At 55.0% G+C, this 16752-nt stretch overlaps 1 protein-coding gene across 1 annotated transcript in view; it reads left to right on the top strand.

Annotated features, from left to right (window-relative positions):
* calb2a (calbindin 2a) overlaps positions 1-16752 on the top strand; it is a 274121-nt gene that overhangs the window by 157838 nt on the left and 99531 nt on the right. The window contains exons 3-4 of the mRNA XM_067997410.1: positions 12200-12268; positions 13077-13157. Coding sequence (XP_067853511.1) covers positions 12200-12268; positions 13077-13157 — 150 coding nt within the window. The remainder of the gene's footprint in view (positions 1-12199; positions 12269-13076; positions 13158-16752) is intronic.

The raw sequence follows: 16752 nt of genomic DNA on the forward strand, positions 1-16752 counted from the left end.
AGAAGGGGACTGACAGCCCCTCCCCCGAGAATGAGACTGACAGCCCCTCCCCCGAGCATGAGACTGACAGCCCCTCCACCGAGAATGAGACTGACAGCTCCTCCCCCGAGAAGGGGACTGACAGCCCCTCCCCCGAGCATGGGACTGACAGCCCCTCCCCCGAGAATGAGACTGACAGCCCCTCCCCCGAGAATGAGACTGACAGCCCCTCCCCCGAGAATGAGACTGACAGCCCCTCCCCCGAGAATGAGACGGACAGCCCCTCCCCCGAGAATGAGACGGACAGCCCCTCCCCCGAGAATGAGACTGACAGCCCCTCCCCCGAGCATGAGACTGACAGCCCCACCCCCCGAGAATGAGACTGACTGCCCCTCCCCCGAGAATGAGAATGCCAGCCCCTCCTCCCGAGAATGAGACTAACAGCCCCCCACCGAGAATGAGACTAACAGCCCCTCCCCCCGATAATGAGACTGACAGCCCCTCCCCCGAGAATGAGACTAACAGCCCCCCCGAGAATGAGACTAACAGCCACTCCCCCGAGAATGAGACTGACAGCTCCTCCCCCGAGAAGGGGACTGACAGCCCCTCCCCCGAGCATGGGAGTGACAGTCCCTCCCCCGAGAATGAGACGGACAGCCACTCCCCCGAGCATGAGACTGACAGCCCCTCCCCCGAGAATGAGACTGACAGCCCCTCCCCCGAGCATGAGACTGACAGCCCCTCCCCCGAGAATGAGACTGACAGCCCCTCCCCCGAGAATGAGACTGACAGCCCCTCCCCCGAGCATGAGACTGACAGCCCCTCCCCCGAGCATGAGACTGATAGCCCCTCCCCCGAGAATGAGACTGACAGCCCCTCCCCCGAGAATGAGACTGACAGCCCCTCCCCCGAGAATGAGACTGACAGCCCCTCCCCCGAGAATGAGACTGACAGCCCCTCCCCCGAGAATGAGACTGACAGCCCCTCCCCCGAGAATGAGACTGACAGCCCCTCCCCCGAGAATGAGACTGACAGCCCCTCCCCCGAGAATGAGACAGACAGCCCCTCCCCCGAGCATGAGACTGACAGCCCCTCCCCCGAGAATGAGACTGACAGCCCCTCCCCCGAGAATGAGACTGACAGCCCCTCCCCGAGAATGAGACTGACAGCCCCTCCCCCGAGCATGAGACTGACAGCCCCTCCCCCCGAGAATGAGACTGACAGCCCCTCCCCCCGAGCATGAGACTGACAGCCCCTCCCCCGAGAATGAGACTGACAGCCCCTCCCCCGAGAATGAGACTGACAGCCCCTCCCCCGAGAATGAGACTGACAGCCCCTCCCCCGAGAATGAGACTGACAGCCCCTCCCCCGAGAATGAGACTGACAGCCCCTCCCCCGAGAATGAGACTGACAGCCCCTCCGCCGAGAATGAGACTGACAGCTCCTCCCCCGAGAATGAGACTGACAGCCCCTCCCCCGAGAATGAGACTGACAGCCCCTCCGCCGAGAATGAGACTGACAGCCCCTCCCCCGAGAATGAGACTGACAGCCCCTCCCCCGAGCATGAGACTGACAGCCCCTCCCCCCGAGCATGAGACTGACAGCCCCTCCCCCGAGAATGAGACTGACAGCCCCTCCCCCGAGCATGAGACTGACAGCCCCTCCCCCGAGAATGAGACTGACAGCCCCTCCCCCCGAGAATGAGACTGACAGGCCCTCCCCCGAGAATGAGACGGACAGGCCCTCCCCCGAGAAGGGGACTGACAGCCCCTCCCCCGAGAATGAGACTGACAGCCCCTCCCCCGAGAATGAGACTGACAGCCCCTCCCCCGAGCATGAGACTGACAGCCCCTCCCCCGAGAATGAGACTGACAGCTCCTCCCCCGAGAAGGGGACTGACAGCCCCTCCCCCGAGAATGAGACTGACAGCCCCTCCCCCGAGCATGAGACTGACAGCCCCTCCACCGAGAATGAGACTGACAGCTCCTCCCCCGAGAAGGGGACTGACAGCCCCTCCCCCGAGCATGGGACTGACAGCCCCTCCCCCGAGAATGAGACTGACAGCCCCTCCCCCGAGAATGAGACTGACAGCCCCTCCCCCGAGAATGAGACTGACAGCCCCTCCCCCGAGAATGAGACGGACAGCCCCTCCCCCGAGAATGAGACGGACAGCCCCTCCCCCGAGAATGAGACTGACAGCCCCTCCCCCGAGCATGAGACTGACAGCCCCACCCCCCGAGAATGAGACTGACTGCCCCTCCCCCGAGAATGAGAATGCCAGCCCCTCCTCCCGAGAATGAGACTAACAGCCCCCCACCGAGAATGAGACTAACAGCCCCTCCCCCCGATAATGAGACTGACAGCCCCTCCCCCGAGAATGAGACTAACAGCCCCCCCGAGAATGAGACTAACAGCCCCTCCCCCGAGAATGAGACGGACAGCCCCTCCCCCGAGCATGAGACGGACAGCCCCTCCCCCGAGAAGGGGACTGACAGCCCCTCCCCCGAGAATGAGACGGACAGCCCCTCCCCCGAGAATGAGACGGACAGCCCCTCCCCCGAGAATGAGACTGACAGCCCCTCCCCCGAGAATGAGACTGACAGCCCCTCCCCCGAGAATGAGACGAACAGCCCCTCCCCCGAGAATGAGACGGACAGGCCCTCCCCCGAGAAGGGGACTGACAGCCCCTCCCCCGAGAATGAGACTGACAGCCCCTCCCCCGAGAATGAGACTGACAGCCCCTCCCCCGAGCATGAGACTGACAGCCCCTCCCCCGAGAATGAGACTGACAGCTCCTCCCCCGAGAAGGGGACTGACAGCCCCTCCCCCGAGAATGAGACTGACAGCCCCTCCCCCGAGAATGAGACTGACAGCCCCTCCCCCGAGAATGAGACTGACAGCCCCTCCCCCGAGAATGAGACTGACAGCCCCTCCCCCGAGAATGAGACGGACAGCCCCTCCCCCGAGAATGAGACTGACAGCCCCTCCCCCGAGCATGAGACTGACAGCCCCACCCCCCGAGAATGAGACTGACTGCCCCTCCCCCGAGAATGAGAATGCCAGCCCCTCCTCCCGAGAATGAGACTAACAGCCCCCCACCGAGAATGAGACTAACAGCCCCTCCCCCCGATAATGAGACTGACAGCCCCTCCCCCGAGAATGAGACTGACAGCCCCTCCCCCGAGAATGAGACAGACAGCCCCTCCCCGAGAATGAGACTGACAGCCCCTCCCCCGAGAATGAGACTGACAGCTCCTCCCCCGAGAATGAGACTGACAGCCCCTCCCCCGAGAATGAGACTGACAGCCCCTCCCCCGAGAATGAGACTGACAGCCCCTCCGCCGAGAATGAGACTGACAGCCCCTCCCCCGAGAATGAGACTGACAGCTCCTCCCCGTGAATGAGACTGACAGCCCCTCCTCCGAGCATGAGACTGATAGCCCCTCCCCCGAGAATGAGACTGACAGCCCCTCCCCCGTGCATGAGACTGACAGCCCCTCCCCCGAGAATGAGACTGACAGGCCCTCCCCCGAGAAGGGGACTGACAGCCCCTCCCCCGAGAATGAGACTGACAGCTCCTCCCCCGAGAAGGGGACTGACAGCCCCTCCCCCGAGCATGGGAGTGACAGCCCCTCCCCCGAGAATGAGACGGACAGCCACTCCCCCGAGCATGAGACTGACAGCCCCTCCCCCGAGAATGAGACTGACAGCCCCTCCCCCGAGCATGAGACTGACAGCCCCTCCCCCGAGAATGAGACTGACAGCCCCTCCCCCGAGAATGAGACTGACAGCCCCTCCCCCGAGCATGAGACTGACAGCCCCTCCCCCGAGCATGAGACTGATAGCCCCTCCCCCGAGAATGAGACTGACAGCCCCTCCCCCGAGAATGAGACTGACAGCCCCTCCCCCGAGAATGAGACTGACAGCCCCTCCCCCGAGAATGAGACTGACAGCCCCTCCCCCGAGAATGAGACTGACAGCCCCTCCCCCGAGAATGAGACTGACAGCCCCTCCCCCGAGAATGAGACTGACAGCCCCTCCCACGAGAATGAGACAGACAGCCCCTCCCCCGAGCATGAGGCTGACAGCCCCTCCCCCGAGAATGAGACTGACAGCCCCTCCCCCGAGAATGAGACTGACAGCCCCTCCCCGAGAATGAGACTGACAGCCCCTCCCCCGAGCATGAGACTGACAGCCCCTCCCCCCGAGAATGAGACTGACAGCCCCTCCCCGAGAATGAGACTGACAGCCCCTCCCCTGAGCATGAGACTGACAGCCCCTCCCCCGAGAATGAGACTGACAGCCCCTCCCCGAGAATGAGACTGACAGCCCCTCCCCCGAGAATGAGACTGACAGCCCCTCCCCCGTGCATGAGACTGACAGCCCCTCCCCCGAGCATGAGACTGACAGCCCCTCCCCCCGAGCATGAGACTGACAGCCCCTCCCCCGAGAATGAGACTGACAGCCCCTCCCCCGAGAATGAGACTGACAGCCCCTCCCCCGAGAATGAGACTGACAGCCCCTCCCCCGAGAATGAGACTGACAGCCCCTCCCCCGAGAATGAGACTGACAGCCCCTCCCCCGAGAATGAGACTGACAGCCCCTCCGCCGAGAATGAGACTGACAGCTCCTCCCCCGAGAATGAGACTGACAGCCCCTCCCCCGAGAATGAGACTGACAGCCCCTCCGCCGAGAATGAGACTGACAGCCCCTCCCCCGAGAATGAGACTGACAGCCCCTCCCCCGAGCATGAGACTGACAGCCCCTCCCCCCGAGCATGAGACTGACAGCCCCTCCCCCGAGAATGAGACTGACAGCCCCTCCCCCGAGCATGAGACTGACAGCCCCTCCCCCGAGAATGAGACTGACAGCCCCTCCCCCCGAGAATGAGACTGACAGGCCCTCCCCCGAGAATGAGACGGACAGGCCCTCCCCCGAGAAGGGGACTGACAGCCCCTCCCCCGAGAATGAGACTGACAGCCCCTCCCCCGAGAATGAGACTGACAGCCCCTCCCCCGAGCATGAGACTGACAGCCCCTCCCCCGAGCATGAGACTGACAGCCCCTCCCCCGAGAATGAGACTGACAGCTCCTCCCCCGAGAAGGGGACTGACAGCCCCTCCCCCGAGAATGAGACTGACAGCCCCTCCCCCGAGCATGAGACTGACAGCCCCTCCCCCGAGAATGAGACTGACAGCTCCTCCCCCGAGAAGGGGACTGACAGCCCCTCCCCCGAGCATGGGACTGACAGCCCCTCCCCCGAGAATGAGACGGACAGCCCCTCCCCGAGAATGAGACTGACAGCCCCTCCCCCGAGAATGAGACTGACAGCCCCTCCCCCGAGAATGAGACTGACAGCCCCTCCCCCGAGAATGAGACGGACAGCCCCTCCCCCGAGAATGAGACGGACAGCCCCTCCCCCGAGAATGAGACTGACAGCCCCTCCCCCGGGCATGAGACTGACAGCCCCTCCCCCGAGAATGAGACTGACTGCCCCTCCCCCGAGAATGAGAATGCCAGCCCCTCCCCCGAGAATGAGACTGACAGCCCCTCCTCCCGAGAATGAGACTAACAGCCCCTCCCCCCGATAATGAGACTGACAGCCCCTCCCCCGAGAATGAGACTAACAGCCCCCCCGAGAATGAGACTAACAGCCCCTCCCCCGAGAATGAGACGGACAGCCCCTCCCCCGAGCATGAGACGGACAGCCCCTCCCCCGATAATGAGACTGACAGCCCCTCCCCCGAGAATGAGACTGACAGCCCCTCCCCCGAGAATGAGACTAACAGCCCCCCCGAGAATGAGACTAACAGCCCCTCCCCCGAGAATGAGACGGACAGCCCCTCCCCCGAGCATGAGACGGACAGCCCCTCCCCCGAGAAGGGGACTGCCAGCGTTATAAGTGACTTTGGTTGAAGTGACTGTGGGCGATGGAGAGCTCTGTTGATCTCCTCAATGAATGCCCACAGCCTGAGCTCCAGAAGCATGAGAGAGGAAGCTGCTTAATGGTGTTTAAGGTGATCTCAAAGACACTTCGACTAATGGTGTTGATTGGGTGTTTGATGAAAGGGAACGAGCAAGGGAACATTGCCAGGATACTTGTAGGGATGTTGGCAATGAATTAAACACTGCAAGTTTTAGCTGTGCTAAGATATGAAACAGTTCTGTGATGCCTCTGAAAGTGTTCCTGTCATATCCTAGGCGGGGAGTTAGGAACTAAGCAGAGAAATAAAGGAAAACCAGTGAATGCTCGAAATACACAGCAGGTCAGTCAGCATCTGAAAGACAAAAGATAGATCGGGAAGAGCTCCTTCATCAGTGCCACCTCATTAACTTGTGTTTTTCTACGGTCACAAAGCAAAGGAAACGGCACCACCTTCCCATTCTGCATCACTGATGGGTTAGTGTATATCCTGCACTCAACACAACACAGCAGCACAACAGGCGATCCCTCTCGGGTTGGGATCCCTGCTCACTCCCAGCCGACTGTTTCCACAGGAGTCAAATGAGCTGTCCCAGAAATAGTTCAGCTGAGTAGAATGAAAATACCGATTGTAAACAGCACACTCACCGAGAGCGCGCGGGCAAACTCACCGAGAGCGCGCGGGCACACACACCGAGAGCGCGCGGGCACACTCACCGAGAGCGCGCGGGCACACTCACCGAGAGCGCGCGGGCACACTCCCGCACCGAGAGCGCGCGGGCACACTCCCGCACCGAGAGCGCGCGGGCACACTCACCGAGAGCGCGGGGGCACACTCACCGAGAGCGCGCGGGCACACTCCCGCACCGAGAGCGCGCGGGCACACTCACCGAGAGCGCGCGGGCACACTCCCGCACCGAGAGCGCGCGGGCACACTCCCGCACCGAGAGCGCGCGGGCACACTCACCGAGAGCGCGGGGGCACACTCACCGAGAGCGCGCGGGCACACTCCCGCACCGAGAGCGCGCGGGCACACTCACCGAGAGCGCGCGGGCACACTCACCGAGAGCGCGCGGGCACACTCCCGCACCGAGAGCACGCGGGCACACTCACCGAGAGCGCGCGGGCACACTCACCGAGAGCGCGCGGGCACACTCACCGAGAGCGCGCGGGCACACACACCGAGAGCGCGCGGGCACACTCACCGAGAGCGCGCGGGCACACACACCGAGAGCGCGCGGGCACACTCACCGAGAGCGCGCGGGCACACTCACCGAGAGCGCGCGGGCACACTCCCGCACCGAGAGCGCGCGGGCACACTCCCGCACCGAGAGCGCGCGGGCACACTCCCGCACCGAGAGCGCGCGGGCACACTCACCGAGAGCGCGCGGGCACACTCACCGAGAGCGCGCGGGCACACTCCCGCACCGAGAGCGCGCGGGCACACTCACCGAGAGCGCGCGGGCACACTCACCGAGAGCGCGCGGGCACACTCCCGCACCGAGAGCACGCGGGCACACTCACCAAGAGCGCGCGGGCACACTCACCGAGAGCGCGCGGGCACACTCACCGAGAGCGCGCGTGCACACTCCCGCACCGAGAGCGCGCGGGCACACTCACCGAGAGCGCGCGTGCACACTCACCGAGAGCGCGCGTGCACACTCCCGCACCGAGAGCGCGCGGGCACACTCCCGCACCGAGAGCGCGCGGGCACACTCACCGAGAGCGCGCGGGCACACTCACCGAGAGCGCGCGGGCACACTCACCGAGAGCGCGCGGGCACACTCACCGAGAGCGCGCGGGCACACTCCCGCACCGAGAGCGCGCGGGCACACTCACCGAGAGCGCGCGGGCACACTCACCGAGAGCGCGCGGGCACACTCCCGCACCGAGAGCGCGCGGGCACACTCACCGAGAGTGCGCGGGTACACTCCCGCACCGAGAGCGCGCGGGCACACTCACCGAGAGCGCGCGGGCACACTCACCGAGAGCGCGCGGGCACACTCCCGCACCGAGAGCGCGCGGGCACACTCACCGAGAGCGCGCGGGCACACTCACCGAGAGCGCGCGGGCACACTCCCGCACCGAGAGCGCGCGGGCACACTCACCGAGAGCGCGCGGGCACACTCCCGCACCGAGAGCGCGCGGGCACACTCACCGAGAGCGCGCGGGCACACTCACCGAGAGCGCGCGGGCACACTCACCGAGAGCGCGCGTGCACACTCACCGAGAGCTCGCGGGCACACTCCCCGAGAGCGCGCGGGCACACTCACCGAGAGCGCGCGGGCACACTCCCCGAGAGCGCGCGGGCACACTCCCCGAGAGCGCGCGGGCACACTCACCGAGAGCGCGCGGGCACACTCACCGAGAGCGCGCGGGCACACTCCCGCACCGAGAGCGCGCGGGCACACTCACCGAGAGCGCGCGGGCACACTCACCGAGAGCGCGCGGGCACACTCACCGAGAGCGCGCGGGCACACGCACAGAAAGAAGGTGAATTGACATACACGTACAGCAAACGCACATGCACACACACATGCACAGAGAATGCACAGGCACACACGCACATATACACACATTCACATATGCACAGTACTCCACAGGCACAAACAGACATGAACATAGCCGTGCATGCGCAGAACAACACACACATTAAAAAAACAGAAGTTTTATTTTACTCTTTTTACACAGAAACAAGAGGAGGCCATTCAGCCCCTCAAACCATTCAATCAGATCATGGTTGATCTGTACCTCAACCCCATTTTCCCTCCTTAGCTCCATATCCCTTGATACCCTTACCTGACAAAAATCTATCAATCTCAGTCTTGAAAGCTCCGATTGTCCCAGTATCCACAGCCTTTTTGGGGGTAAAGAGAGTTCCAGATTTCCACTGCCCTTTGTGTGAAGAAGTGCTTCCTGACATCACCCCTGAACGGCCCAGCTCTAATTTTAAAATTATATCCGCTTGTTCTTGATTCACCCACCAGAGGAATTAGTTTCTCTGCATTTACCCTATCAAATCCTTTTATCATTTTAAACACTTCAATTAGATCACCCTTTAATCTCCAATACTCAAGGGAATACAAGCCAAGTTTGTGCACCCTGTCCTCATAATTTAACCCTCCAAGCCCCAGTATCATTCTATCAGCTTGTATTTTCCGCTTCCCATGCAGCACCAGTTATGAAGCTGGTTGTACCTCGGATCACTGCCAGCGGGCATGAAGGTTCCCCATTGGTCACCCTCCAAATACTACAAGCAGGACAGCGCCACCCCAGAATAACAGGTGTTCCCAATACTCCAGCCATGGATTCCAAGTAGAAGGAAGAATTATTTTTCTCCGGAGCCAGTCTAACATCCGAACCCTGATGAAGACTGGAATCCCAACCACATTACTCCCCTTTAAACAGGGACAATGACACACTGCCCTTCTTTGGTATATTAGCTGGGGTTGGACAGGATGCAGCCACCAATAACTGTCACAGTTCTGATTCTTTCCCAACACTTTTAACTCGTGTTCACAGAGAGTCTCCTATGTATTCTTTATGGATGACGTGAGTGGGATAGTGTGCCACATTACCAACTACCCCTCAACTACAGGTTGGGGGAAGTAGACAAGTCATTATCTGGAATGGCTGTACCACCAGGGAAACAATTATGTCTTTACTGATGATGTGGAGATGCCGGTGATGGACTGGGGTTGACAATTGAAAACAATTTTACAACACCAAGTTATAGTCCAACAAATTTATTTTAAATTCCACAAGCTTTCGGAGGCTTCCTCCTTCCTCAGGTGAATGTTGTGGAAACTCCGAAAGCTTGTGGGATTTAAAATAAATTTGTTGGACTATAACTTGGTCTTTACTGATGTCACAGTAGGCTCATTTAATGATCGTTTTCTCAATGGTCAGGCATTAAGACAATAACCGTTTCTAACATGCAAGCACATGAGGTGTAAACAGTAGGATCCTGGTCTTCTGATGGGCTATTTGCTTTTAGACACTTGATTCTTCCTAAAACAATGCCCTCTGAATGGTATAGCTATTTCAGAACAACGCCTCTTGTCTAAGTACCCGAATGAGTAGCATAGTTTGGAATCTATAAATTAAATACCCATTGTGCTTTTGATCTGCACCGTGAATCAAGCTTTTGTATCCTGGCTAATTTACAAATTAAGCTAAGTTTCAATCTCCACTTTAAGTATAATAGGGAAACACAGCTTCAATTTCAACTCAGTTATTCCCGACTTACCTTATGCTGTTTACCCATAGTCGTGTAAAAAGAATCGATTATATAAAACGCAACATCCGTACCAAAGACTGAAGCCTCACACACCAATCCTAAAGGCTGTTGGGAGGACATAAAATGCCTGGAGAAAATCTTCTCAGCCCCAACAAGCATGTCATAGATTCCCCATCAGCCTCGTGCTATGCTCCAGCAACATTGCATCAGCGATTGATGATTCCCACTGGATAGAAATTGCTGTATACAGGAGGCAGACTCCCAGATAATTACACTGCCTGGGAGGGGGTTCCATGGGCTAAAGAATCAGCCTGGGAACCTTTGCTGCTTGATCTCTGTGCAGACACTGTGGATTAATGCAGAATGCTAAGAGGTGGGGGCTTCCAGGGATAAACCATTGATTGGGCAGAAGTGCTGCTGTGACCAGAACCTTGTAGAGGAGTGAAAGCCCAGCCACAGCTCTGTGTAATAAATCGGATAGCCCAGTAGTGAAGGATGGGATACTGGAGCCTGGTCTTCAGTTGCTTCCAAGCCTTTATTCACAGAGCTCCACATTACACCCACACCAAACCCTAGATCAGCTCTCTTATAAATGGATACAAGAGCATTCCCAATTGATACGCACCACCTGAATACAATTAACACCAATTGATATAAATCACATGGATATAATTAACACTCTGATGTTGTAGGGGGTACAGTTTAGAGTGGAGCCTGTCAATAATGGCTACAATCATTCACCACAGTGCAGAAAAAGACAAACTGCTGAAGGTCGCATTTTATTGATGACTCCCACTCTTTTATCTGGTCACTACACAGTTCCTCCTGTATCATCACTGCCAACCACTGACCCATAGATTCCTCCTGTACCATCACTGATAGACACTGACCTATACATTCCTCCGTCCCATTGATGGTAAGCAAACACACACTTTCCAGAAGGAATCAATCACAATCTAGCTTATTATTCATTCTGCGGCCCAGGATACATCATCCTGCACATGTGCAAACACATTATACAAACACACGAATACATATACATACACACACATATATACATATACAGACACACATATATACATATACACACATATGTACATACATACATATATACATACACACACATGCATACATATATACAGATATACACACACATATGCACACACACATACATATATACATATACACACATATGTACACACATACACATATACACATACACACACATACACATATACACATGCACATACATATACACATACCTACATATACATGCACACAATGTACATATACACACATGCATATACACACATACATGTACACACATATACACATGTACACATACACATATACACACATGTACATATAGACACACATATACACATACGTTCATATACACACATGTACATATACACACATGTGCATATACACATATACACACGCGTGCATATGCACCTATACACACGTGCATATACACATATACACATACATATATATACATATACACATGCACATATATACATATATACACACATGTACATATATACATATACACACACGTACATATACACACACGTACATATATACATATACACACATGTACATATATACACACATATATACATGCACGCACACACAGAGACATGCACACACACAGAGACAAATGCACATACACAGAGACAGATGCACACACACACACACACAGGTACAACTCCAGGTTATGCCAAGGGAAGAACGGGGGAAAGATGCCCCAATATAAACAGTGTGTCAGTCTTCGGATGTTTACTGTGTGCGGCAGTATGTGGTTGTGTGTGGCTCGTATGTGGGTATATGTATGTCGGTGTGCGTGTCCGGTGCCTCGTGCGTGTGCGTATTTGGGGTATGTGTGTGTGTGGGATGCTATGACATCATGGATGGAGCTGTTTTACAGGAGATGAAGAAAGAAACAACAAATGAGCTGACTGAGATGAAATCACCCACATTTGGGACAAACATTTACATTCACCCTGGCAGTGCAATGTAATTGGTATGTGTGTTGTTTTTGTGTGGAATTAACAGGAAATACAGATGAAGGAATTTATGGAAAAATATGACAAGAATGCCGATGGCAGGATTGAGATCGCTGAGGTAAGAGTGTCTGCATCACTAAGTACGGCTGTATTCTCACAATGTGTGTACAGCCCTTTAACCCTCTTGACAACGCAGCTGAATGTGATTCAGAATGTAAATGTGAAGCATCTGTCTGCAGTGTGGGTAAAGGCTCCTGCCACTCTAATGCTGGGACACATCATTGGGAAGACCCCAGGTTCCAGCCCCACCCTGTGCTGAGGTGACTGATCTCGGCCGGGGGGGGGCACCACAATTGGCTCAATGCCTTGGGAAGGGATCGGGTCATCAGTCGGCATTCCCGATAGCTCTCCAGCGACCCCTGCTGGAAAGTATGGAATGTTGCCCGAAGACGGGATCGGGCTTGGCCGTGACACCTCCAATAGTCAAATAGCCTGTGACACTCAGTGGAACTTTACCCGAACAGGAATCTTCAGGAGAAGGGCGGGGGATGGGGGGGGGGCAGCAGGGAAATTGGAAGAAAGAGAAAGATCTTGACCTCTTTTATAGACAAAATACCAAGCCGCCTGTCGAAGACAGGGCACAGTGTTAGAGCTCTGTCACACAGCAATGACATCGGCTCACACACAGGATTGCCCTTACGGTGAATACCCAGTCTTGGCCACGCTGGGGTGGGAATATCACAGGCGAAGGCCCCTCAGGCCGCTCCCACCGAGAGCAGCTGTGGAGTTGCGTTGGCGGAGGTTTTGGCAATAGTCACTCGGCCTCTGGTTCCTGTTCCATTAGCTGGGGAAGGTGTTTGGGGGGAGAAGACTACAGGAAGCCTGCAGCTGGAGGAAATAGTAACACTTGGCCTGTTCTCTTGCAGCTGGCCCAGATACTTCCGACGGAAGAGAACTTCCTCCTGTGTTTCCGGCAGTGCGTGCGGTCCAGCGGGGAGTTTATGGAGGTATGAAAAGTGATGGGGGAGGGGAGACTAGAGCACGTCTCACTTTAATCATCAGGCCGTGCAAAGGATTATCATTGGTTCAGGATCACTTTGAATGGTGGTTGTACACTGACCTTTCACCTCTGGGAACTGCACCGGAGTCCAGGTCAGACTGAGGGGGGTGAAAGTTCAGTCTGTCTCCTAACTGGGGTGGGATTGAGGCAGTGTCAGCACAACCCCTAGTGGGAGCAGGTCTACAGTGCAGAACTCTCCACACTTCAGTATAAATCGCCATTCATTTTAGAACTCATGCACTGCTTTATAATTCAGTTTGACCTTGGAGTTCATTCCACAAGTAGCCACGACCTCCACTGCCTAGAAGGACAAAAGCAGCAGGTTCACGGGAACACCATCCCCCCAAGTGGCTCACCTCCTGACTTGGACCTATAACGAACGAAAGAATGAACAAACAAACAGAACGAATGAACAGAATGAAAGAACAAATGAACAGAACGAACGAACAGAATGAACAGAACGAATGAACAGAACGAATGAACAGAACGAAAGAACAGAATGAACAGAACGAATGAACAGAATGAAAGAAGAAACGAACAGAACGAATGAACAGAACGAAAGAACGAATGAACAGAACGAAAGAACGAATGAACAGAACGAAAGAACAGAACGAAAGAACGAATGAACAGAACGAAAGAACGAATGAACAGAACGAAAGAATGAAAGAACAGAACGAAAGAACGAATGAACAGAACGAATGAACAGAACGAATGAACAGAACGAAAGAACGAATGAACAGAATGAAGGAACAAGCGAACAGAATGAATAGAACGAAAGAACAAACGAACAGAACGAAAGAACGGAAAGAAAGACTTGCATTTCTATCGCACCGTTCACAACCTCAGGACGACCCAAAGTGCTTTACAGCCAATGAAGTACTTTTGAAGAATAGTCACAGTTGTAAGGTAGGAAATATTTCATCGTTCCTTCACCGTCGCTGGGTTATAATCCTGGAACTCCCCACCTAACAGCTTTGCGGGACAACCTTCACCACACGGACTGCAGCGGTTCAAGAAGGCGGCTCATTCTCAGGTCACCTGGGGTTGGCCAATAAATTCCGGCCTTACCAGCGATGCCCGCATCCCGAGAATGAGAAAAAAATGATCCATTCCGACGGGGATCCATATCCCACAGATATTTCTTGCGAGGAGGTTTCCTCTTCACAGGAAGAATGTAACCTTTCAACTGGCAGTGATGGCAGTGATGGCAGTGATGGCAGTGATGGCTTCATTGGGTTACATGTTACCAGGGAGCCTCCACTGGTAGGAACAGGCTCCTTGGAGACTTGGAGCTCCTTCCCTCTGGGGATCGAGCTCACCCACTGCATAGCTGAAAATGGGGGACCTGATACTTCCCCAGTGTTTATTCTGGGAAACCAGTACCGCAATTCCCGGGGGCCATAGTTTAGTCTTTTCCTTTGCTAAGAAGTATAGAATACTGCAAAAATAGAGAGGACTGGAGCAAAGGGACATGGAGCTGGAACCCCAACACAAAAGCAGCAATTCGTGAGCAATGAGGGGTCCTGTTACAGGCCAGAGGTGAACTGAGCAATCTGCAGAGTGAGAAACACAGGGGCACTGACTGTTAGTATATACACTGCAACTGTGCTAAACAGCTTCCCCATTCCCCATTCCGAGGCGAAGTTAATCCCAGAGCCCAGTGAGATCAACAAGGAGAGTACTAGCTGCTAAGCCTTGCTGTACACCTCAGAGTCCCAAACCACTGCCCAGACAACACATCACCTGCTAACCTCGGCCTTTCCCAACTTTCTCAGGACAGGGTGAAGTCACTGGGCTCCACAGTCTCAGCCAAAGACATCCAAGTGGTAACAAAAATTCCTCCAGTCCGGAAAAGCCGCTGAACCTGATTGCCAGCCATAGCACCTAGTGAGAACCAGAAAATGGAAAGATAGAGAAAGAGAGAGAGCAAGAACCAGAAAACGGAGGGAGAGAGAGAAAAACAGAAAAAGGAGGGAGAGAAAGAGACAGAAAAAGGAGGGAGGGAGCGCGAGAGAACCAGAAAAAGGTCGGAGAGAGAGAGAGGGAGAGAGAGAGAAAAATACAGTAAAAGGAGGGAGAGAGAGAGAGAGAGAAAACACCAGAAAAAGGGAGTGCGAGAGAGAGCGAGTGAAAGAGCAAGAAAAAGGGGGGAGGGTGAGTGAGATAACCAGAAAAGGGAGGGAGGGGGAGAGAGAGAGAGAGAACCAGAAAAAGGGAGAGAGAATGAACCAGAAAAAGGGAGAGAGAGAGTGGACCAGAAAAGAAGGGAGAGGGAGAAGCAGAAAAAGGAGGGAGGGAGCACGAGAGAACCAGAAAAAGGAGGGAGGGACAGAGAGAGAGATACAGAAAAAGGAGGGAGGGAGGGAGAGAGAACCAGAAAAAGGGAGAGAGAGAATGAACCAGAAAAAGGGAGTGAGAGAGTGGACCATAAAAAGAAGGGAGAGAGAGAACCAGAAAAAGGACGGAGAGGGAGAACCAGAAAAAGGAGGAAGAGAGAGAGAAAAACAGAAAAAGGAGGGAGAGAGAGTGCCAGAAAAAGGGAGGAAGTGTGAGAGAGAGTGAGTGAGAGAGCAAGAAAAAGGAGGGAGAAAGACAGAAAAAGGAGGGAGGGAGCGCGAGACAACCAGAAAAAGGAGGGAGGGATAGAGAGAGAGAGATACAGAAGAAGGAGGGAGGGAGAGAGAGAGAGATAGAACCAGAAAAATGAGGGACAGAGCGTGAGAAAACCATAAAAAGGGAGGGATAGAATGAACCAGAAAAAGGGAGAGAGAGAGTGGACCAGAAAAAGAAAGGAGAGAGAAAGAGAACCAGAAATTGGAGGGAGAGGTAGAACCAGTAAAAGGAGGGGAAGAGAGAGAACCAGAAAAAGGAGGAAGAAAGAGAGAACACACCAGAAAAGGGGAGACAGAGAGAGAGAAAGAGAGAGAGAGCCAGAAAAAGGAGGGAGGGGGAGCGAGAGATACAGAAAAAGGAGGGAGGGAGAACAAGATAACTAGAAAAAGGAGAGAGAGAGAGAGAGAACCAGAAAAAGGGAGAGAGATAGAGAGAGAGAGAGAACCTGAAAAAGGAGACAGAGAACCAGACAATAGAGAGAGAACCTGAAAAAGGAGAGAGAGGGAGAATGAGAAAAAGGAGAGGGGAGAAAACCAGAAAAAGGAGAGAGAGAGAACCAGTAAAAGGAGAGAGAAACATAAAAAGGAGAAAGAGAGAACCAGAAAAAAGGAAGGAAAGAAAAAGAAAGCAAGAACCTGAAAACGGAGAGAGAGAACCAGAAAAAGGAGGGAGAGAGAGAAAACCTGAAAAAGGAGAGAGAGAGAACCAGAAAAAGGAGAGAGAGAGAACCAGAAAAAGGAGGGAGAGAGTGAGAGAACCTGAAAAAGGAAGGAGCGAGAGAGAGAACCAGAAAACGGACAGCGGGAGTGAGAGAGAGAACCAGAAAATGGAGGGAGAGAGAGAATACCAGAAAAAGAGAGGGAGTGCAAGAGAGAGAGAGTGAGAGAGCAAGAAAAAGGAGGGAGAGAGAGAGAGGCAGAAAAGGAAGG

Source organism: Heptranchias perlo, chromosome 16 (genome assembly GCF_035084215.1).
Source record: "Heptranchias perlo isolate sHepPer1 chromosome 16, sHepPer1.hap1, whole genome shotgun sequence".
Classification (NCBI taxonomy): domain Eukaryota; kingdom Metazoa; phylum Chordata; class Chondrichthyes; order Hexanchiformes; family Hexanchidae; genus Heptranchias; species Heptranchias perlo.